Here is a 23,610-nt window from a genome sequence, read left to right as displayed (position 1 = left end):
ATAATGCCTTTATCCCTTCTCTCTAAGCAGATCAGCTGATTGACAGCTATAACACCACTGACATAACTTCTGGTGTTCTTCCGCCTGGAACTGCCTCTTTTTGCCATTAGAACTCAAAGCCGGAAGCCCCACCATCTTAGGCGGTTCTATTGTGAATTTGCACCTGTAAAAACGTCTTTGCAATTATTGCTTGTTTTTCTTTGTTTTTTCAGGTTTAGTTATACGGAGTGACCAGGCTGGTAACCCAGCTCTTTATTATTGTCTTGTCCTTCTCTTACAACGTGGATGCAGTTGCAAGAGAAGATTTCTGCACCATGGTGTAGATGTTAGAGATGCCCTTCCCACCTTTGCAGGTTTCTATTACTCAGCAGCATGAAAAACACCAAGATTGCTATATCCTTGGGGGAAAGGGTTTTACCATCCAATAAGCTATCAGATGCAGAGAAGTTAACGTATGTAAAAGTTTGAAACATATTTTTATTATGTGAAGCAAAGGCCAGTATTTTCCCCTCCTTCCCACCAGCAGTACTGATGTTAGTTCAAGAATAAAAGATTTGAAGTCAAGTGTTCAGAACAAAATTGTGTACCTTTTAACCTGCATGATAATTAAGTGTAAATGTGGCTGCTACTGAGCTACTGAAGGTGAAAACCAAAAATTGACCACAGACCTTCTTGGAACAGGGGGGTATGACGTTCATGGTGGTGTAAGACTCAACATACATTTTCCACCATAAACATATTATTTCTGAAATTCTTTAAATTGTTTATGTAAAAATTAAGGCTTTGATAATGGTTCCCAATTATTTAACACATACCCCAATCAGAGTGTGTATGCAGATTTATTAAGGGTAAGGATATGTGTGTCCTCAGATTAGATCACATGCATCTGAGTCATTTGTAGAGCAAAAATCTTTTACAAATTGTGCAAATCAGAGAAACTAAATATAGATAAGGTGGTTCTGAGAACTTCCTGACTTTTTATGGTTTTTTTAAAAATTTAACAAACCATCTAGTACTATTAGCTAATTTAATATCTGGAAGCCTAAACCTTCAATTGCCAGCTAGAACCCATAGACTGCAGTGTGGGTGGAACAATTGAAAGAAGATATCAGGAGTACTGTGTGATCAAAGAATTAAGGCTAAGGTTAAAGGTCAGGTTTCTGACACAGTGGTAAGACAAGCAATGATTGATTAAGACATGGGCAATAAAGAGAGCACAGGAGAAGGTGGATGTGACAGAAATTAGAACATTGATATAGATGTTTGGAGTTATAATAAAGGGCAGAATAAGAAATGAGACAATCGGAGGTACAACAAAAGTAGGAGAGATATCACAGAAGGTACAGCAAAGTAGGTTGAAGTGGTATGGACATGTGATGAGCAGAGACAAGGAATATGTGGGCAAGAATGATGGGAATGGAAGAACATGAGAAGAGAAAGCATGGGAGGCCAAAGCATTGGTGGAGGGATAAAGTAAAAGAAGATATGAAGGAAAAGAGCTTCACTAGTGAGGAGGTTCTGGACCAAGCTTTATTAAAAAGGTTGATCAAGCACATCGACCCCACATAGAAGTGAGAAAAAATGAACAGGAGGATGAAGAATATGAAGAAATGATTTACAACTGATGTAGTTGTACTTCAAAGAGACTAAGCTGTGATGACAGCATAGCCGACAATGTTTTCAGAAGATTTGTACTGACCTGTAAAAGGAAACTTCAAAAATGAGAAAACAGAAGATGAGGGTCCAAATTTCTCTTTGCTGGTGTTTATAAGAAGTTCATTCCTCAATAAGTCTCACTAACAATGGCATTTTTGACATGAAAATTGTGTAGTGGTCTTAAAACAATTTTCCTTGATGTGTGTGAAGTTCACTAATGTTAACATTAACGTCTAACTACTAATGTCTGCCCCCCTTTGGTTAATGCAAGCCCACACACCTTTCATGTTACAAAAAAAGAATCAAACTATGGGGTGCTGGTGCCTGCCTTGTTTGGCACCAGATTATTGTGATACCCTTTCATGTTATTTTTATCTGACAAAATACAGACATAGAGATTTAAAGGTTAAGTAAACTGAAAGCTCTCACAACCAAAAGTCTATTTTCTATAAACTGCCTAAATTGAAACTGAAACACATCAGATTTAGAATCAAGCAATTTGAAAAATATAGGCCTCAATAATATGGGAGGAACACGCAAACTACACACACTGCACTAGTCAAACATAAGACTGTGGGGCTGTCTGGTGGCAGCGCTAACTACCATGTGGCCAGGTGGTTGATGGTCAGGGCAAGGCTGACAAACAACTGAAAAAGCCGTTTTCTACATACAAGCCTGTTCTATCTACATCAGGAATCTGCACTTCTTTGAAATAGGGGTATCTTACTGCTAACCTCTTTCCCACAAAGTGTGAGGAACACACCTAAGACTTCTTTTGCGGATTTTTAAAATTTAGCATCACCAGGCAGTTCTCCTCAGAGCCACTCAGCCTCTTTCTGATAGTGTGATTTCTTGTGTTCAAAGCAGTCCTGATACTCACCTGTTTTCTTTCTCTTTTTTCAAATTAATGTGGCTACCTTAAATGTAGCAAATGTTATTGGACTTTTTGTACCTCTTTGCTTGCTTCAGCTGCATAGCTTTGACTGGAAAAAGGTGGTCCTCATTTTAATGCTGAGAAAAAGAGGCTCAAGCATTCAAGCTTCATTACTTAACTAGGAAAGTCCAAGCTGCGCATGCACACAGACACCCAAAGATAAGCTGAGAACACTGCAGGGCCAATAGAACTTGCCACAAGACTGGCCAAAACTACATTGCAGCACCAGCACCAAAGCAAGACTTCTCTAGATAAGAAATTACATTTAGCCTATGATGGCAAATTGGAGACAAGTGACTATGAAGTTGAGGATGGTTGTTAACATTTTTAAAAATATGTTAAATTACTGAGTACAGTTTATTACTTCTTTACCAAACTCTCTGGTGGGGTTGTGTCCTACTGACCCTTGATGTGGAAATGTCACTGCTGACTATTGTGACTTTTCCTCATGAAATCTTCGGTGTTAATGGCACGGTAGCAGATTGGCCACATCCACTCAAGATGATGATCACAAGCCAGATCAGAGAAGCGTTGTGCCTGGTGTAGAGCTTAAGTTACAGAAATTGTACATGTGCTCTAATCAGAAAAAATGTTCAGTATTTCAATGACGGCCATAAATGTAATTGTCTTACTAGAAAAAAGACACTTCCTAAGTCAGAACAATGAGTACTATGATCTCTGTGAAGAAGAAGAAGAAGAAGAAGAAGAAGAAGAAGAAGAAGAAGAAGAAGAAGAAGAAGAAGAAGAAGAAGAAAACTTTGGATTTATATAGTGCTTTTCAAGACACTCAAAGCACTTTATATAGAGAGGGCCACTTCAACTACCACTAATGTGTAGCGTCTACCATGATGATGTGATGGCAGCCATTTTGTGCAAGTACAGTCACCACACATTAGCTATTAGGTGGTGAAGGGATTCCAAAGACAGTTAGCCAATTAGAGCCAAGGGATGATCAGGGGGCCAGAATGACCAGGCCATGAAGGGCACTTCAGCCAGCACATTGGGAAACACCCTACTGTTTAAAAAAGAATGCCCAGGGATTTGACCACAGAGAGTCAGCACCTTGGTGTTATGTCTCATCCGGATGACATTTTTGAAGCACAATGTCCCCATCACTACACTAAGGCATTGGGATCCACACACAGGGGTAAGTGCCCCCAGATGGCTTCACCAGCTTTTCCTCCAGAATCAACCCAAGTGCTGACCAGGCCCTTATATGCTTAGCTTCAGGTGGATGAGCTGTTCTCAAGTGCAGGTGGCATGGCTGCTGACCCATACTGTGCTGTGCTCTGTACATTGGTTTAGAAGAGTTTCTTTTCCTGTTAAGTTGTGAATTGTGTACATAGGGGACATTTAGTGCAAAATAATGGGAGGTGCAGTCAGGACAGAAATTAAGAACATAGTAGCAGGTCTTGTGATTGAAAAAGAGATTCTTGCAGTTTGTCCAGATTAAATATTGAGAAAGTAACTAATTAAATAATCCTGATGACCTAAGTGCTCTATACTTGTTTTTCAAACTTTGTTATGTTTTTACAGAACATAATTGAAGGTAGAATGCCCAGTCAGGGCTGGGTGGTCTCATGGCTTCAGAACCCCTGCAGATTTTGTTTTTTTTTTTTTCTCCAGCCCCTAGAGTTTTTTTTGTTTTTTTTTTAATTTTTTCTGTCCTCCTGGCCATCAGATCTTACTTTATTCTTTGTTACTTAGTATTGCCTAATCTTATTTTTATATTTTTCATTTTTTATTTCTTCATCCTGTGAAGCACTTTGAGTTACATTGTTTGTATGAAAACATGATATAAGTAAATGCTGTTGTTGTTGACAAGAAGGGTTAGACTTGTTGATTTTGAGCAAATATATCTTACAGTTCATAACTCAGTCAGAAATCATTAAGTCGCAATGTGGACTCTTCTTGTAGTTACAGATCAGTCTGAGTCGCCTACATCTAAATAATTATGTACTACCAATGATTATGAATTTAAGACACTATTTCATTTACTCAGTGGTTAAAACTGACCTGCCAGTAATTGGGCAGGGTGATGTTTTTTGTTTTAATATTCTTCTCTTGTGTATTGACTGCTCTGTGGTTTGTGGTTGGTTTCAAGATGTCATCTTCCCACCACTCATGTTGAATATAAAGACAAGAACTGCAATGCCAAGTTACAGAAACAATCAGCCATGCTGCAAATTTACTGGATTACTATCACCGCTGTTTGTATAGGACTGGCAGGTAAATTGGTTTTAGGAAAGGGGTCTTTCAGTTATTTCATTCTGCAGTGTCAAAATATGATGCTTGTAAAGCAAACCGGCATATGTGCAAAGATGTGATGCAAGTCTAGTAGAACATCTAGGCTGAAAACAACTGTTTATTATTCTCTTAGCATGTGCAGTACTTATGTTGGGTGATTCTCTTCATGTCATGTCTATCATCACCTATTCACTTTCTTTCCTGTTAGGTGTCTCTGGTGACAAGATCATAGATGGGGAAGAAGCTAAACCTCACAGCCGACCCTACATGGCCTTCTTGATGATAAAACGCGATCAAAAGATATACCAGTGTGGTGGTTTCCTCATTCTTCCAAACTTCATCTTGACTGCAGCACATTGCAAAGGACAGTAAGTTTCAAAGTAGCCAGCACTCTTGTTATGTATTTCAGGCCTTGTAGCCAGAAAGCCTTTATTAGACCCATAGATTCCCGGGAAAGACCGGGGTGTCGTACTGTGTTTGCCTTTATGAATGTAGTGAGAAGTCAAGCAAATGACACCTTTTATTGGCTAACTAAACAGATTACAATATGCAAGCTTTCGAGGCAACTCAGGCCCCTTCTTCAGGCAAGATCTTGCCTGAAGAAGGGGGAATGAGTTGCCTCCAAAGCTTGCATATTGTAATCTTTTTAGTTAGCCAATAAAAGATGTCATTTTACTTGACTTCTCATGGGAAAGACCAGAAATCTAATAGATAAAGCTGAAAGTGTGCATGTGTGTGTGTTCATCTATTATAGAAATCCACTCCACCAAATTTTGCACATATTCCCCATTTATACAGAGAGAAGGCATCAGGCTTTGTGTCATTCCAAAATGTAGTCAGTGCCCCCAACCTGGACACCTCCGGGTGCCCTTAATTGCATTTGAACAGTATGCAAATCCTCACTGTTGAATTTACCAGTTCCCCATTTGTACACAGGAACATATTGTGAGAAAAAAAACTTTCCTCTATTTTCAAAGAAGTTGTTCCCAGAGACCAGGTGAGAATGCAGAACAATTTCTTATTTGTACATAGATACTATATGCACAAATGTCATGGTGTAAGTAATCAATAATACAATTCATTTGCTTTTCTGCTTTCCTGCTACCATTACCTCATCTAATACAGCATGTCATCTGACTCTTAATATGCATAGCAATATTATTTCATCCAATCATCAAGTGCCACCAGTATTAACTGACTCCTTTCGACATTCCCATTTACCTGAATGCTGCTTCGCTAATATGGGTGATTTGAGAATTGTATTATTGATCTTAGCACCACTTCATAGGGGTGATGTTTGGGCTTTGCCATTAGTTTATCCTCACTTTCTAGAGGGGTGTTTGTTACTCACCTCATTTTAACCTTGGAAAATCAAGCTGGTGCCTCCTCTAAGATGAAGCAGACCTCACGTGCTCAAGCTTGAAACCACATTTAGCTAATCCTTTAGTTACCTTTAGTCCTTTTTCTTATGTTTTAATAATTCAATGTTATAACTTCATTTAAATATATACTTACAATAAACTGTAAAAGATTGTATATTAACAAAATATTCCATAAATACCACAGGCTGTGTTTTTTTCCAAAATATAGTTTATGCTGCTACCGTAGGCAGTGCTGGGTACCAATTCTAATACATAAAAAAGGCTATCATTTAAACAATAAGGTCATTGGAACTATTTAAAAAAGTTGTGGTTGTTTGAGTATTTTAACACTAAAAAGACTGCATTACAGTCTTATATTTCATCTTATATATACTCTTCATAGCTGCTCCCATTTTGGGCTTTCTGAAGTGCTACACTATAGTTTGTATTCATTTTTATTATCAATATTATTTTAGTGATAAATGAAATTACTGTGCTATTTTAGTTGCTGGTGAACTATAGGAGGGAACCCTGGATTTGATTTTGGTTCGTTTGCTGAACATTTCCACTCCTGGCCATCCTCTTTGCCTCTTGTGCAAATCATGACAATTTCAGCTTTGATTTTTGATTTAACATTTTGGGCTGTGACGATCAGTCCTCCCTTTGACTTGCTATTATTTTGGCCTTAATTCTATTCCCAGACTATGTTTCAGCTTGGTCTTCAATTGTTTGTTCATTCTCCTTATAATCTCATTCTCATTCATCTCCTAGTCTAATTCTTTGACCATTTGTGCCCGGTCTCGCTTTCTGTCACAAGCTTTACACTTGTCTTCTTCGGCCATCTTTGTGCTTCTCTGTAGTAGAAGCAGGCTGTTTTCCACTTTTATATTTCTGGTTGTTGATTATCTGTTTTGTTTTAATATTATTGCATTTTTGATAATTGGCTTTTTATGGTATTTAGAATTTTTTCACCGTTTCAAATTCTTTGCTTTTGCTATTGTTTTAATTAGTCATTTCATTCATTTCAGTTTAGAGGAGTTTACTGTTTAATTTATTGTTCATTCCATTTTAAATTATTTCTCTTTAATTCTTGAAATTTTGCATGTGGCGCAGTGGTATTGCTGCTGCCTTGCAGTAAGGAGACCCGGGTTCGCTTCCCGGGTCCTCCCTGTGTGGAGTTTGCATGTTCTCCCCGTGTCTGCGTGGGTTTCCTCCGGGTGCTCCGGTTTCCTCCCACAGTCCAAAGACATGCAGGTTAGGTGCATTGGCGATCCTAAATTGTCCCTAGTGTGTGCTTGGTGTGTGAGCATGTGTATTGGAGCCCTGCCTGGGGTTTGTTCCTGCTTTGCACCCTGTGTTGGCTGGGATTGGCTTCAGCACACCCCTGTGACCCTGTAGTTAGGATATAGTGGGTTGGACAATGACTGAATGATGACTTAAAGAACTTCGAATTCCTTACTTAATAAACTTTATTAAATAAGAACATGAGAAATTTGATAAATGCGAAGAGACCATCTGCGGTGGGTTGTCACCCTGCCCGGGATTGGTTCCTGCCTTATGCCCTGTATTGGCTGGGATTGGCTCCAGCAGACCCCCGTGACCCTGTGTTCGGATTTGGCGGGTTGGAAAATGGATGGATGGATGAAGAGACCATGCTGAAATGTTCCAGTATGTCATCCAGATACTTCTTAATAAGAACTTAATAAATTAGAAGTTTGAATTTGAATAATTAAAAGGTATTGCATGGGCAAAGTGTTTTGGGCGCTTTTACTTTCCTGTTTGGAAAAATAATGCAGACAGTGTGGCAGTCTATGGCACAGCATACTCACTCACAACAAACTGTTTTAGAGTTGCCAGTCATTTTAATCTGCATGTTTCAGAGATGTGGGAGATAAATCACATTACATAATTAATAAGCCACATGAAAACATGAAAAGAAATGCACAGCACGTAGGCAGCAGGTGGTGAAGCCTAACAAAGGCTTTGACTTGTTTAAATGGCAAATGGCAATGGCAACAGGATGTTGAGGACATAAGATACTGCAAGTCAATAACCCATGATATTTAAATTGATTTTTGAAAATTCATCACATCACAATATAAAGTGTACTGGATTGGCAATATAAATAAGGTTAGACCAGCCACTCTTAAGTATTTCTCGCTTCCTTCTTAGAATGGCATCATGTAATGCCTGACCAAAAATTAATAAAGAAGTGGTAGACATTTTAATGGTTTATAATTCAACATGCAGTATCCAATGTGATAAAATGCTCTATAAAATTAAAGTCCAGAAGAATATTTCTAAAGTAGTCAATATTTCCTTCATGCTTTTGTGGTACTTCACCAAGTAAAGTTGCTATGAAAAACAATCATATATTTATGCTTTGTAGTGATGTTCACAGCAAACTCCTCATACAATTCAGCTACTGCTGCAAATAATAATTGAAGAGACATACAAGACACTTCTTATATTCCATGGCTACAGCAGGAATTTTCTTGTTTACTTGATGTAAATCAACATAATATAGGAAGCAGTGAAAAAAGCAAGTTTTCCCTGGGGCTGATTTTTCCTACTGCATTTGGTGCATACTCCACACAGGCAGTGACTTGACTCAGGGTTTAAATCCAGGCTTCAATGGATATGAGGCACCATTACTACCCACTGGACCACCGAGCGCTCCATGAATCTGTTCACCCGCACACTTTCATGCTGTGAATCCATGATACGACCAACTGAGAGCTCAATGATGCACAGCAGAACTAACAGTTGTCGTGGCCTAGGAACACCAAAAGCACAAAAGTACCAAAATACTTTCAAAAATTCTCCTCTGGGCGGGAGGAGATTACTGTTCAAACCCCAACTAGATACTAATGGGCCCTGAAGAAATAAAAGGTTTACTTAAACAAAGGCTCTGTAGTACAAAAAACACCTACAAGTACAAAAATAATTTTCTGTAAAGGTAAGGTAAACCACAGTAAACACTGTCCCAATTCAGAATCCCGAGACAAAGTCAAAAATCCAGGAAATCACAAAAAGCAACAAGGCACAGCAAAATACAAGTAAACCCTCCACTCCCCAGCACATTCAAAATGAACTGCCAGGAACTATGGAAGGCCCTCCTATATACAAGGTAGAGGGCGGCTCCTGGTGATGATTGGCAGTTGGCCCCGCCTCTTTAGGCACCACCCACAAAACACATGGGACATAACCAAGGCCTTTTTCAGTTACAAACAAACACAAGTAATCACGCACATAATAAACAAAAGAAACTTCAATATAAATAAATGGCACAAAATTGGGAATAAACAGGCAAGAAACAAGACTTTGAACACCAGGGGAGAAATGCTGGCTGAAACATGACAAGCATTTAAACATGACATGTTTGAAAAGAACAGCTCATGAGAAGATGATGAACATGTTGTGAGAAAGCTAAATGGGTTATCTGGGGTGTAAGTTTGATTATTAGCACATTTTTATTTTTTATTGTCTGCTTTTTTTTTAGTTATTAGCACATTTTATTCTATTCTTAAATGTTTTTGACACTTTTCCCTTCTTTTGCCAAGGTCTGGTTTCTAGTACCTTTTCACTCTGAACTTTTGCAGCTTTCATGAAAGGTGTATTTAGAGAGAAGGGTTGAAGAAAGGAACAAAGATAAAAAAAAAGTAAAATAACCCATGTTAAAAAACAAAACAAAGAAAATATATGTAGGATGTTTCATCTTTGGCTTTCTTATGTTTTTTTCTCTCTTTTCTTCTTAAAATAGTCAAACTTTGAACAGTTTTACAATTATTATTTATTTTTTTGTCACTGCTCTATTTCCATGATGATCTGTTTGGTGAAATTCATGAGCAGCTCTCCCTGTACTCATCCCTGACTCATTTGCTCTATTTTGCTCAACAGGAGCATCACTGCTCTTCTGGGGGCTCATAATCACTCTAAAAAGGAAAAATCCTGGCAGGAGATACCAGTGAAGGAAATCATTCCGCATGAATGTTTTAATAATAGAACCAAAGTAAATGACATTATGCTTCTGAAGGTGAGTGTCACTGCTGAGCCCAAACTTGTCTGTGTGTTTTCTTTCCTGTCTTGTCTTAAAGTAAATCTTGAAGGGAAATTTAATTTAATTTAGCTTTAACTGGGAGTGTGTAGCTTATTTCAGACATATGTACTGTAAACATTCCCATGAACAGCATTATGTAAGATATCTTTGAGGGGATGGTATTCAGTTTTATGTTGCTTATCTCCCAAAACCATTTATTTATTTTTTTATTCATTTGACTATTCAAGGTGAGACACAAAAATAACCAGACTGGGCTTGGGGCTTTCCTGGAAAACTGTCTGCAGGTCAGCCGAACGTGAATCATTGAACTATATCCCCTCCTACACGCCCCCTTAAACCGCAAACCAGCTATGTATATCTTGTGAATAACCCAGTCAGCACAACAATCGTTACACGAGTTGCCGCTATAATGTTAGGTGAAAAAATCAAACAGCAAATCAACATCAAATTTCTCGCAAAATTGAACAAAACGGCCACAGAAACTTATAAAATGATAAAAAACAGTGTACGGTGATAACATTTTGTCTTGCACACAAATTTTTGAGTGGCACAAATGTTTCAAGGAAGGACAAGAAAATGTGGAGGATGTTCAACGCCCAGGTCGCCCACGCTTGTCTCGGACGGATGAAAACATCAAAACAGTGAATCAGATTGTTCAAAATGATTGTACTGCTTTTTCATTAAAGCAGTTTTTGACTGACAAAAACATTCCTGTCCTCAATCATCGTCCCTATTCACCTAATTTAGCTCCCTGTGATTTTTACTTGTTCCCGAAAATCAAATGTGACACATTTTTCTTCAATGGATGAAGTGAAGATAGAAGCCTGTTGTAGAACCACAAGCAAGAAGATTTCCAGCACTGTTTCAATCAAATGGAAGATGTGTATGGAGCGGTGTAGAGATCGGGAGGGGGAGTATATCGAAGGTGACCATGTTTAGAATGCTGTAATTCATCAATAAATATTTTTTTTACCAATCCGGTTATTTTTGTATCTCACCTCGTATACTGCAATGAAGAAGTAGATATAGAGAGAGATGTCTCAAAATGACCATATTGTCACATCTAGTCTAAGTCAGACACCATACCCTGTTTCCAACCTGGCTCCAGGAGCTCATTTACCTGATCAGAGCTCCCCCAAATATCATGTCAAGTTCACTCACTCATGCCAACAGGTATACTGTTACTTGTTGCATTTTTCTGACTTTATCATACCATGCCTCACCTATATTTCAGAAATCCACCTTACCATTTTGGCCTGGAGCCTGGACTCCCCAGTTGCCAAATAATCTAGATAGCCCTTTGATTTCCCCATTCAGATGCAGACTGTCTGCTGCAGCACTCCATCTTCTTTCCTTTTAAGATGCCCTAAAGTTGAATTAAACTCAAACATGTCCTCTCATCACAATCCAGGCCTTTAATACAAGCTCAGAAAAATCATTCAACCATAAGTATGCCAGCATATGTTCAGTAGGCACTAGAGACAAGAGGTCAGACTGACCTCATTCTGAATTTTTGTCATTTGAAACAGCTGAAGCACAGTGCCAAAATCAAACATAATGTGGGAACCATCAGCATTCCAAAGAGAGGTGATCCCTTCAGCCCTTATAATTGCTCTGTGGCAGGATGGGGAAGAACTGAAACCAATGGGAAAGGCAGCAATGTGCTGAGAGAGGTGAAGGTCAACGTCAATGTACACATTCTATCTATTTCCCAAATCTTTCTAAGAGGCACTGGAATGAAAGGTGACTGTGAGGTAAGTAAACATTTCTTTCCTTACAAAAAGGAGAAAAAAGTTAAGTTTAATCTGCTTCAACTATTTAATCATCAACTGAATTTCTTCCATATTCTCTCAAAAATAAAATCAAATGAATTTATTTCAGGGAGATTCAGGTGGACCACTGGTTTGTCAAGATAATTTGAACAAGCCTACAGCTGTGGGGATTGTGTCTTATGGCTCAAAAAGATGCGAAGATCCAGGTAGTAATGTCTACACAAGGGTGTCTGCATACCGGGACTGGATCGAAATGAAAATCAATGCCAGCTCTTCTGCTTGATGGCTCTTCCAGTGACACAAAGAGTTTGCTACATCTGCCAACTCAGATGCTGAGTAGTGATCTTATATCACATTCTCTCACCACTGCCAAGTCCAATCACATGGAAGAATGCTGGGTAGCTTTACCGCAGTCCCTAAATCATACCCACCAGCACATGTAACTGCTTATCTGCTTCAATAAAGTCTGCAGTGCAAGGCCAAAAGTGTGTGACTCGTTATTAGAGCTTGAACTACAGTATTTATGAGATTTTTATCTTGTCTCAAACCAGATGTAAAGATACATTGGATGTCAGATGTTGTGGTAAAAGCTCAGAGTTTGGAATATGTTCTACATATGCAAGTCTAATGTAACCTTCAGGTTTATTATTATTCATTATTATTATTATACATTATAAAGATTATATTCAAAAAAATGGAGTCGATTTACGTTAAGCTATACTTTCCTCACTGTTTGCAAATAATGAAATTATGGTAATGTCTGATGTATCCAAACATCTAAGCTAATAATATACTTTCTCAGAGAAAACAGATCTTAATAAGAAGAATCAGTAACTGGTATATAGATAATGATTTTATTTTGTGTATGTGTTATTAATTTTCCACTGTTTCCTAATAAGAGCACAGTGTCTAAAACATATTGTGTTTAAAGAAAATAGTTCTTAAGGTTATGTCATTTTAGAGTAATGTAGATATGTAATCATCTGTCATTTTAAGTTAACTTCTTTAAGTAATTTTGCATAGTCAGAAATTAAGAACATATTTCAACACCATCCCACAGCTTACAATGCATAGCATTTGCAAAAAATTAAGATTGACAGAATTTATCACTTATTTGTAAACGATGTGGCTGCATCATAACCCCTCCATGACTAAACATCTGCTCAACAAGGTAACTGGTGCAGACACTACTAGTATTCTCATTGCCAATGAAAGAGAGTCAGGTCCATTATAGCCACGAACAGAAGAATCCTCAGACCATCGCAGATGTCTAAGACGTACTGTAGGCTTTAGATTTTTTTTTGAATGATGCAAACAGCCCTGATTCACTAATATCCTTGATTGGTAGGTTGCATATGAATCTGGGGGCTGCGCAACCTGTTTTGCCTGTTCTGTCATCATCTCTAATAAATAAAAGAATGTAGAAATATTGAAAGAAGTGATTAGATTAGATTAGAATAGATTTTATTAATCCCAAGAGGAAATTCAGATGCATACAGAACCATAACCATGCAAAACAAGAATACAGACTCAGATAATACAGCCAATCAATCAATCAATCAATCAATCAATCAATCAATCTATCTATCTATCTATCTATCTATCTATCTATCTATCTATCTATCTATCTATCTATCTATCTATCTATCTATCTATCTATCTATCTATCTATCTATCTATCAGTAATTAAATAAATACAAATAAACTTGGCAAGTACATTGAAAGGAAGCACTGAATTGCCCAATAGCATTGAGCAGAAAAGTACCCCAGAGGTACTTCTTAGCACACCGTGGAGTTATGTGTTCGTATTTTCTTGTTCTTGTAATAATTCTCACAGCCGCATTTTGGATTAACTGGAGGCTGTATAAAGAACAGTTTGAACATCCAGTGAACACCGCATTGCAGTAGTCAATCCTACTAGAGATAAATGCATGAATTAGTTTCTCAGAATCCTGTTTATTTAAAAAGCGCCTTAATTTCCTAACATTTTTAAGATGGAAGAAACATGTTTTGGACAACTTTGTAATATGCGCTTTAAATGACATGCTAGAGTCAAAGATAACTCCTAGATTGCGGGCTGATTCAGTAAAATTGACTGGGATTCCCACTGAGTTAAATGATGACAGAATATTGTTGTGATCAGCATCATTCCCTCCAACAATTAACATCTCTGTTTTATCTGTATTTAAACACAAGTAGTTCTTATTCATCCACTCCTTTAATTCACTAACACAACTAATTAAAGACAACATTGGAGAAACTTCATTTGATTTAAATGAAAGGTATAACTGGGTGTCATCTGCATACGAGTGAAAATTAACATTATGTTTCCTAATGAGAGATCCCAGTGGAAGCATGTAAAGTGAAAACAGTAACGGTCCCAGTACTGAGCCCTGCGGGACACCATATTGAACTTCTGTGTATAATGATGGAGTACTGCCAGCACATTTCTGTACATATTGGAATCGATTTGATAAGTAAGAACTAAACCAAGCGAGCACGGTGCCTGTAAGCCCAACATCATTTTCTAGCCTGTGTAGTAAAATAGAATGGTCTATGGTGTCAAATGCTGCACTTAAGTCCAACAACATAATTACAGTGGAGTTTCCTTCATCAGAGGATATCAGAATGTCATTTACAACCCGTGTTAGTGCTGTTTCTGCACTATGACCAGTGTGAAAACCAGACTGGAATTTCTCAAATAAATTGTAATGCGTAAGGTGTGTCTGAAGCTGACTGGCGACTACTTTTTCTAGTATTTTAGAGAGAAACGGTAAATTTGAAATAGGCCTATAATTATTTAGTATATGTGGGTCAAGGTCTGACTTTTTAAGTAATGGTTTAATGACTGACACTTTTAGTGCATCAGGTACTGTGCCATGCAATAATGAACTATTGATAATGTTTAGGATAGGCGCTGCAAGAACATCCATTGCACTTTTTACTAGTTTTTTTGGCACTGGATCTAGGGAACAAGTAGTGGGCTTCATTTTAGAAATTAAACTTAAGACTTCCTGCTCAGTTACAGGATTAAAATTACTAAAGTGCTGACTGCAATGTGAGACAGGGTCTGCTAAGCTAGTATTTGGTTTGTACTGTGATGCAGAGATCTGGGATCTTATATTTTTAATTTTCTCATTGAAGAAGTTCATAAAGTCTGTACTGCTAATGTCTGTTGGTATTTTGCACTGTTGATCTCAATTTCCATTTGTTAATTTAGCCACTGTTCTAAACAGTGCCCAAGGATTTTTATTATTGCTATCTATTAATGTAGAATAATATTCTGACCGAGCTTTAAAGAGGGCTTTTTTATATTTATTATCACTCTCTGTCCATGCAATTTGAAAGACCTGTAGCTTTGTTGTTCTCCATCTGCGTTCCAGTTTTCGACACTCTAATTTAAGAGCTCTAGTGTTTTCATTAAACCAGGGAGAGTTTCTATGTGCTTTGATCACTTTTGTTTTAAGGGGAGCCACTGTGTCCAGAGCATCTCTCAAGGTCACATTATAATGTGATGTTAGCTCATCTAAATTGTTTTCCGTGTTTACATTTGATGTTAACTGATCTAAATGGTTTTCCACAATTACACTCGACTTACTCAAAGTATCTATAAATTTTGAAGCAGAATTACAATCTAGATGTCGCACTGTCTTTGTTTTAATCTGGGAGTGTGTTGGCAAGGGCAGGACTAAATCAAATGTAATTAAGTAATGATCGGAAATAACTTCATTTAATGGAGTAATAATTAAATTTTGAATTTCAACTTTGTAAGTTATAATTAAATCTAATGTGTGGTTATGATTATGAGTTGGACCTCTGACATTCTGACAAAATCCTACTGAATTTAACAAATAAGTAAAACATTTGCTAAAAGTGTCAGTTTCCACATCAATGTGTACATTAAAATCTCCCATCAGTACTACGAGTTCTGCTTCTCAGTGTGGTATTTTTCAGTTCATGGTATATGAGATGCTCCTTCATCAGTTGGTAGAAGAGCGGGAGCAAATTTATAGACTCTCTGTCCAAACCCTACAGCCAATAGGGGCGTCATGATACTTAATGGCTTCAGGCAACTTTAGACCAATAGAATTCTGGTGTGACACAACGGTTTCACACCTGCCCCCAATACTGTTTGTTAAGGTGAAACTTGCCAGCTAGGTGGTTGACGTCCATGTGGGGGTTGATTGCGAGAGCCCTGCAGAGAATCACTTGCCAAACTGTTTTTTTGGCACTTCCACCAACCCTGTTGTAGAATTACAAAGAGACTTAGTCCTTAAATGGGGGTTTCGGGTGGAGTTCGTAACCATCAAACCACTGCTGTTCTTATCAATGATAGACATTAGTGTCATAAGTTACACATAAAGACATACAAAAAACTTATATGCAAAGTTTCACACCACAACAAGCTCCATACAAGATCTTGCCTCAAGGGGTGAGGATGATCATGAGAAAGGTGAGGGATCAGCCCAAAACTACATGGGAGAAGCTTATTAATGATCTGAAGGTAGTTGGGACCACAGTCACTAAGAACACCATTGATAACACACTATGCCATAATGGATTGAAATATTGCAGTGCCCGCAAGGTCTCCCTGCTTAAGAAGGCAAAGCCTTCCCTGAATCATTTAGATGTTCACTGGCAAACTTAAGATGAGCCTGTACATTTAACTATATATATAGTGGCCTGTAGGGGGCATTCCAGCTTTCCAAGCACCTGACACAGACAGTTTCTTGATTGTGGGAAACTCTTCTCTGTAATCATTTCCTACAGCACCAAGCACAATACAAAGCACAACAGCATACAGCAAGCCACACTCCTTGCTTCTGCATTTTCTTCGTCTCTTCCTGCCTCCTCTGCTCCTCAGGGAAGCTTCATCTCCTTCCTCCTGACTGTAGCTCCTGGAGTTGTATCAGGCAGCTCCTTTTATGTTACACCCAGAATAAAGACCAGGCTCTCAGTCGTTCCTCACATATATCCATCCATCCATCCATCCATTTTCCAACCCGCTGAATCCGAACACAGGGTCACGGGGGTCTGCTGGAGCCAATCCCAGCCAACACAGGGCACAAGGCAGGAACCAATCCCAGGCAGGGTGCCAACCCACCGCAGCCTCACATATATATATATATATATATATACTGTGTATATATATATATATATATATATATATATATATATATATATATATAATATATATATATATATATATATATATATATATATATAAACGTACAGTTGTCACACATGCATGCCTAGGAAACAGCTGTGAAGAGATAAAGGGTTGGTTATGTGCACTGATGTCTCTCTATCTTCGTCTACAGAAATAAAGAATAAAAATAATAATCCACCTACCTAACTTCTGGACTCACAACATGACCATGCTCTCACACAGCAAAACATCTGTGATGTCACTTCCAGTTCCTGAACAATGGTGTCACGTCCGGCCATTCCTGATGACGCCACTTCCGGTGATGTCAGTTCCATTTTGTCACTTCCTTTCATCATGATTTTTATGTCACTATATAAACCCCATGATTATCACTGTATTTTGTCGATTCTGATAATTGTTTGACTTATTTTGACCCTATTTTTCGTCTTTGTCCGTCGGACAATATACAGGGACATTCCCCAAATCTTTTTGAGCATTTCTGTGTGGTTTATTTCACCGCACAGTATGTATAAACTGGGTGGCGCAGTGGGTATCGCTGCTGCCTCGCAGTTGGGAGACCTGGGGACCTGGGTTCACATCCCGGGTCCTCCCTGCGTGGAGTTTGCATGTTCTCCCCGTGTCTGCGTGGGTTTCCTCCGGGCGCTCCGGTTTCCTCCCACAGTCCAAAGACATGCAGGTTAGGTGGATTGGCGATTCTAAATTGGCCCTAGTGTGTGCTTGGTGTGTGGGTGTGTTTGTGTGTGTCCTGCGGTGGGTTGGCACCCTGCCCGGGATTGGTTCCTGCCTTGTGCCCTGGGATTGGCTCCAGCAGACCCCCGTGACCCTGTATTCGGATTCAGCGGGTTGGAAAATGGATGGATGGGTATATATAAACTTTATTTTTATAAACTAAAAAAGAGAAATCTTTACTAGGACAAGTGGCCTTAAAAGGCAAGGAGGATGTCTTGAAATGCTGTTATTCTCTGGTAGGTTTAGACAGTAATAACTTTGTGAAATAAAAATTAACTACTTGCAAGCTACGAAGGGTTAAAAGCTGGCAAAGCTGTTTTTGCTATAGTAAAAGGTAATTCATACAGCCCTCTGTCATAAGACAGGGTGAAGTAAGCTGACCTAGGGTAACTTCCTCTTTAGGAGTACATCCGTTAGACACAGAATAAGGTAAAGATGACTTTTCCATCTTTAGGACACATACACAAAAAAGAAACAGATGGCTGATTTGCACAATATCAGATGAAATGCTTAAATAAACAATATTATGCTGTTTTATAAGTAGTGGGGATGGAGGAGGGAGGAAAACATATAAAAAAGCTAACTGAAAAGGGAAATGTGCTCTTCTGCTTTGCAAAGCATAAATCATCTGTGGCTGAATAAAAGCTGATTGATTGAACTACTCCCGTCTTCCTCGGACATCTTCTTCCACAACACCATCACAATATCCTTGACATAACCATAAAGAAACAGATTCCTTGTTCTACTGGCTTAGTGACTGCAAAATGACACAAATTGCTGTATGGTAACCCACCTGGTAACAGAATTGAAGTTTTGTTTTTTAATGTTATACATATTTGGTGGAATATGTATTCATGAGAAAAAAGAGCTCATGTGTAACAAAACTCAGCAGACATGAGAATTCAAAACAGATAATAACAGAGATAATGAAATGTGCAACATCTTAGAAGAAAGTGGGCGTAAATGAATCCGAAAATAGGCCTAAGGGAAAAAAAAAACTAAACTAAACTAAAAGCAGGAATGACCCCTGTATTTAAATATAAAATTCTATTTACAGTATCACACATGTATTAAAAATGTGTCAAAATTGTGCCAGTTTTACTGCCATTCAGGCGAGGGCGGGTGATAACTTGTTTCTGTGGCTGGCAGAGGAGGCTAATGATCTCTGTCGAGCTCGGACTTTAAATATAACATTTTATTAAAGCCTTGAGAAAGCTTATGTGTGAACTATATACCATCTTGTGAAAATGCCCAGTGTGTCTTTGAATTAAATGAATATTAATACACTTACATTTTCATAATGATTACTTTTTAATCATATTTTTTGATCCCAGCTACTCTGGATAAGCAGATTTAGAGTATAGATGGATCGATGGATTGATATTTTTTAATGTTTCTCTCTGTTGAGCCTGTATGCAAATGAGGAAGTGTGTGTTTAAAACATTTCTGTTATTACATTATACTTATATACACTAGGAGCCTGCATGCTGTAAAGAGTATATTCTGACAAAATCTTTTAATAAGTTGGACAGTTCTCTGTTATGTGCATAACATGTAGTAGTAGTAGTAGTAATATTGTCACGTGCAGAGTACAGTGACATTCTTACTTAGATTTGCAACCAACACAAAACAAATGAGATCTTTTATGGGCAAACCAAACAGTAATTTTATCATCTCCCAGCAGTTTGGCTGTAATTCATCTGAGTTCCCCCATGAATGTAACTTTAACTGGCCTGATGTGAAAGAGTGTATCCTGTGATGGACTAGCAACAGAAATTGATTTTTTTTTCTTTCTTGTTTCCATTGAGTTCAGGATGGACTTTGTCTGTTCACAAACCTGTAGTGTAAAAATTGTGTTCATGAAAATTAATGGTTGGATAAAGGCATACTTCATAATGTAAAGTCTTCAAGGGAGGAGACAACTAAGGAGGCTACACACAGGAAATGCCAGATGGGACCAGATGTGTCACTCCTTGAGTTCTTAAGGCCTGTGTGGTGTCCCCTGTCACCTGTTTAGTTTGTCATTAACGTTACAGGAAGTGCCACTGCTCTTTCAATGGAATAAGTTACAAAATAGTAGTAGTAGAACTTTAGGGAAGAATTAATTGGGCAGGTCTGGACTGAATGGCCTGTTCTCGTCTAGATTGTTGTAATGCTTTAATATGAATATTGTTTTGCAAAATAAGAATGAGCTGTATGAACTTCTGCCGTTAACCTCACTCACAGACTGCAAAGTTTCACTGCATAATGTGCAGCAGTAAAAATGAAGACTTTCCTCTCTGTTTATAAGTCATGTTCATAGAGTTCAATTTGTTCACAATATGGCTTACCTATTAGCTGTTTTGCACACCCTTATTGAATTACCAGAGCGTTTGTTGATGTAAAGACAGAAATCAAGAAAAATCACATCAGGATTCTTTTATTTGTAATAAGGTCTTGTAACCAAAAATGTTTAAGTCAAGTTCACAGTGGCAGGTACAGTAGATAGTGAGTACCCCACAAGCATAGTGTGTAAGGCATGAACTGAACATGCGTGGGGTGCCAGGTCATCACACAACACAATCAAACACACACACACACTCTCATATTGGGCCAATTTACTTTCACACAAACATTTTTGGGATGTGCTGGTAATAAGAGAGAAAACCAAGAGGACACTGGGAAAATAGGACAAAAACAGTGCCTAGGCCAGGGTTCTAAACCATGACTGTGGAAAACCAGTACTAACCAACATGTCACTTTGTTGGAGATCAAAAATTAAAAATACAAAAGTATGAAAGGTGGGGGCTCAGCTCCCACCTTAAAGAGCTTCTTGGCCAGACTCCCTTTGGTGCTATTCCATACCCAGAGACATGGTCTCTGTTACGTCTCCTACATTCAGTTCTATGGCAGCAGCCAAAACAAGGTGGTCTTGTAAGGAGAGCTGCAGATCATACATCTTATTGCCTAAACAGTGCATTGACCTGTGATGAGTGGTCTGTGGTGAAGTGCAATTTTAAAAAAATAATTGCAGTGCAGGCTCCAGTTGGTTGAGGGTGTGTGTGAGTGTGCTTCGCTCCAAGGATAATTGGGTTGTTTAGCTGATTGCACATACATGTTGTCACACACGTGTGATTGGGAGGCAGCTAAAGGGCCTGAAAAACAGTAATACCATGCCAGACCAGAGGGTGGCGAGGTGCACTTACTTTCTTTCTCATTCCCTTGCAGACCATCCAGAGGAAGTCCTGCATGGGTCTGATGACATTGCTTCTGGTGCAGGCCCCTCTGATGATGTCACTTCCGGTTCAGCAGCCTCTGATGGCGTCACTTCCTGTCCCAGTAAATAAAGACTCCATCTTTGACAACCTGCTTCAGTTTTGTTTTGGACTCGAACCTGTAAACAACTCCTAAGAATTACCCATTTGCAGCCAGGGAATATTATACGGGCAGCTGCCTCAAACCTTTCTTGATGTCTTTGGCTCGCTCTTGTGACATTGTGCAAAGGCGAATGAATCAGTCAGGTTCACACCTCGGATGTAGCATTATATCACACCTGCACCCAATCAAGCCAATATAAGATGTGCCTGCATGGCAGAGTGGGGGAGAAATAGAAAAGAGAGAAAGAAAGAGACATGGGGATCAAGGATGGGAGAATGAAGGCAGGAACGGGAGAGAGCTGGTGCAGGAGAATGGAGGCAGAGAGCCAAGGAGGATCCCAGGAGAGAATTGTGAGGCTGCCACTCACGAGGGGACTGAGAGTCGCTCCTGCAGCGCAACTTGGGGAGTGGGAGAGACTGTCTGCTCCAGGAGAGCTTACTTGCCAGGCTGCGGATTGGCAGTGGGAGTCAGAGGAGCGAGGCGTGGGCCCGGTCCAGTTAAAAGGAGGGTTGTGCCTGTCATTAGGACGTCTGAATAAGGTAAGGTAGGGAGATGTCAAATTTTAAAAGGATGCATCAGGGCTTGTGTCTGTTTAAAGAAGAACCTTCCTGTGATTTTAACCTCATTTTACGGGATCTATTTATGGTACTTTTTAACCTTCATGTCCACTTGTTCTTATGGGATTATTTATTTATTTATTGAGGATTTTTTTTTTTTGGTGCTGCACTTTTTAAATGCCGCTTGGTTTTTTGATTAATTGTAATAAAAGCACTTGACACTTTTTTTGCATGAACACCTTTGTGGAATGTGTGTCCTCATTTGACCGACTCATCCCTGTTCATGACTATTGATGGTTTTGGGTTGAAGAGACTCCTACATGTGACAAGGGAGTGTGGAGCTGACCCGGACTGTCACATGACCATTACACAATTGCCAGTCAATTGGTCTTTCATAAATATCTTTGTTTGTCTCTATGTATTTGGGTGATTTGGTTGTATGCTATGGTCTTCATTTGTGATTTTTCACTGTATGGGTTTTGACCTTGATCCCTATTTTCCTTTTTTTGTTTTTCTTTAAGTTATGATTTTGTCTGCTTTTTTCTATTTCTGTTTTACTGATTAGCCTTAGTAGATTAACCTGTGAATTTAGTCATTTTGCATATTTATAGGCCAGCACATTGGCCTTGTGGTTAGCTCTGCTGCCCTTTATCATCCTGTGCTCAGATCCTGCCTTGTCTGTGTACTTTCTGCACATCCTCCCTGTGCACCCTGTGTGAGTGGGCCCTGCAATGCACTGCTGCTCCATTTGAGCTTATTCCTGCCTTGAGCCCAGTACTGCTGGGCTTGGATCTGGCACTTTCTGAATCAGGTTAATCAGGTTTGAGAATGTTGTCATTTAAAAAGTGCCAATAAGAATTATTCACCCATTTGAATATTTTCATGTTTGATTGTTCTACAGCATTTTTGACACTAATCAACAGAAAAATACTCTTTAATGCCAAAGTGAAAACTGTATCATCACTGGTGCAGGCAATCGGTTTCAGAAGTCGCAAAATGGGTTCAGTGGGGACATCTGTCTGGGGTTTCAGTTCTTTGCAGTATAAATGCACCTGATTATGTGGAAGGATCAGCTTGTGGTGAGTCAGTTTAGTGGACTAACTTACACAATGAAGACAAAAGAACACAACAAGCAACTCTGTGAAAAGGGGATTGAAAAACACAAGCTAGGGAAGGAGACTAGAAAATATCCAAGTCAATGAATATTACTTGGAGTTCAGTTAAATGAGCCATTAAAAAATTAGCTTAGGTTGACAGAGGTGTAAATCTGCTGAGAGCAGGCCATCCACAAAACTGAGTGATTGTGCAAGAATCAGAAAAAAGAGGGGGGCCACCAAGAGACCTTTGAGAACTTTATAGGAGTTACAAGCTACATTAGATAAAGTTGAAGAGATAGTGTAGAGAACAACTGTGCCCTGCTGCTTCACCACTTGCAGCTTTATGGGAGACTTGGAAAGAGAAAGCCACTATTTATAATAAGATATACGTGACATCTCAGTAGAAGGAACATGAGAGACTTTGAAGTCAGCTGGAAGGTGGTTTTATGGCCTGATGACACCAAACTGGAGCTTAGCCTAAGTGCTGTGTTAAATTGCACACTCTATAGGAGGCACGGGAATGTTTTTGTGGGTAGAGGACAAAAATAAGTAAAGTACCAGGAAATGCAGGAGGAAACTGATGCAGACAGCAAGAAACCTGCACCTTGGAAGAAGATTTGTTTTCCAGCAGAACAACAACAACATACATAAACTCAAAGCTATAGAGGAA

The 23,610-nt window shown here is 38.8% G+C and overlaps 1 protein-coding gene across 1 annotated transcript; it reads left to right on the top strand.

The window, feature by feature from the left end:
• Positions 1–4,744: 4,744 nt before the first annotated feature.
• Positions 4,745–12,507, top strand: LOC114662706 (mast cell protease 1A-like). The gene is made up of 5 exons (XM_028816339.2): positions 4,745–4,819; positions 5,046–5,205; positions 10,099–10,234; positions 11,788–12,012; positions 12,140–12,507. The coding sequence occupies exons 1-5, from the start codon at positions 4,768–4,770 to the stop codon at positions 12,311–12,313; spliced, it is 747 nt and encodes a 248-aa protein (XP_028672172.1). The 5' UTR covers positions 4,745–4,767; the 3' UTR covers positions 12,314–12,507.
• The last annotated feature ends 11,103 nt before the right edge of the window (positions 12,508–23,610 follow it).

This window comes from Erpetoichthys calabaricus, chromosome 12 (genome assembly GCF_900747795.2).
Source record: "Erpetoichthys calabaricus chromosome 12, fErpCal1.3, whole genome shotgun sequence".
Classification (NCBI taxonomy): Eukaryota; Metazoa; Chordata; class Cladistia; order Polypteriformes; family Polypteridae; genus Erpetoichthys; species Erpetoichthys calabaricus.
This window is presented reverse-complemented; position numbering and strand designations above follow the sequence as displayed.

What these genes read in the sequence shown, in the direction of transcription:
- LOC114662706 (XM_028816339.2), top strand. Translation starts at nt 4,768, where the DNA reads ATGCTGCAAATTTACTGGATTACTATCACCGCTGTTTGTATAGGACTG. An exon ending in TGTTTGTATAGGACTGGCAG is followed by an intron (nt 4,820 to 5,045) that starts GTAAATTGGTTT and finishes CTTTCCTGTTAG; the next exon opens with GTGTCTCTGGTGACAAGATC. An exon ending in ATGACATTATGCTTCTGAAG is followed by an intron (nt 10,235 to 11,787) that starts GTGAGTGTCACT and finishes CATTTGAAACAG; the next exon opens with CTGAAGCACAGTGCCAAAAT.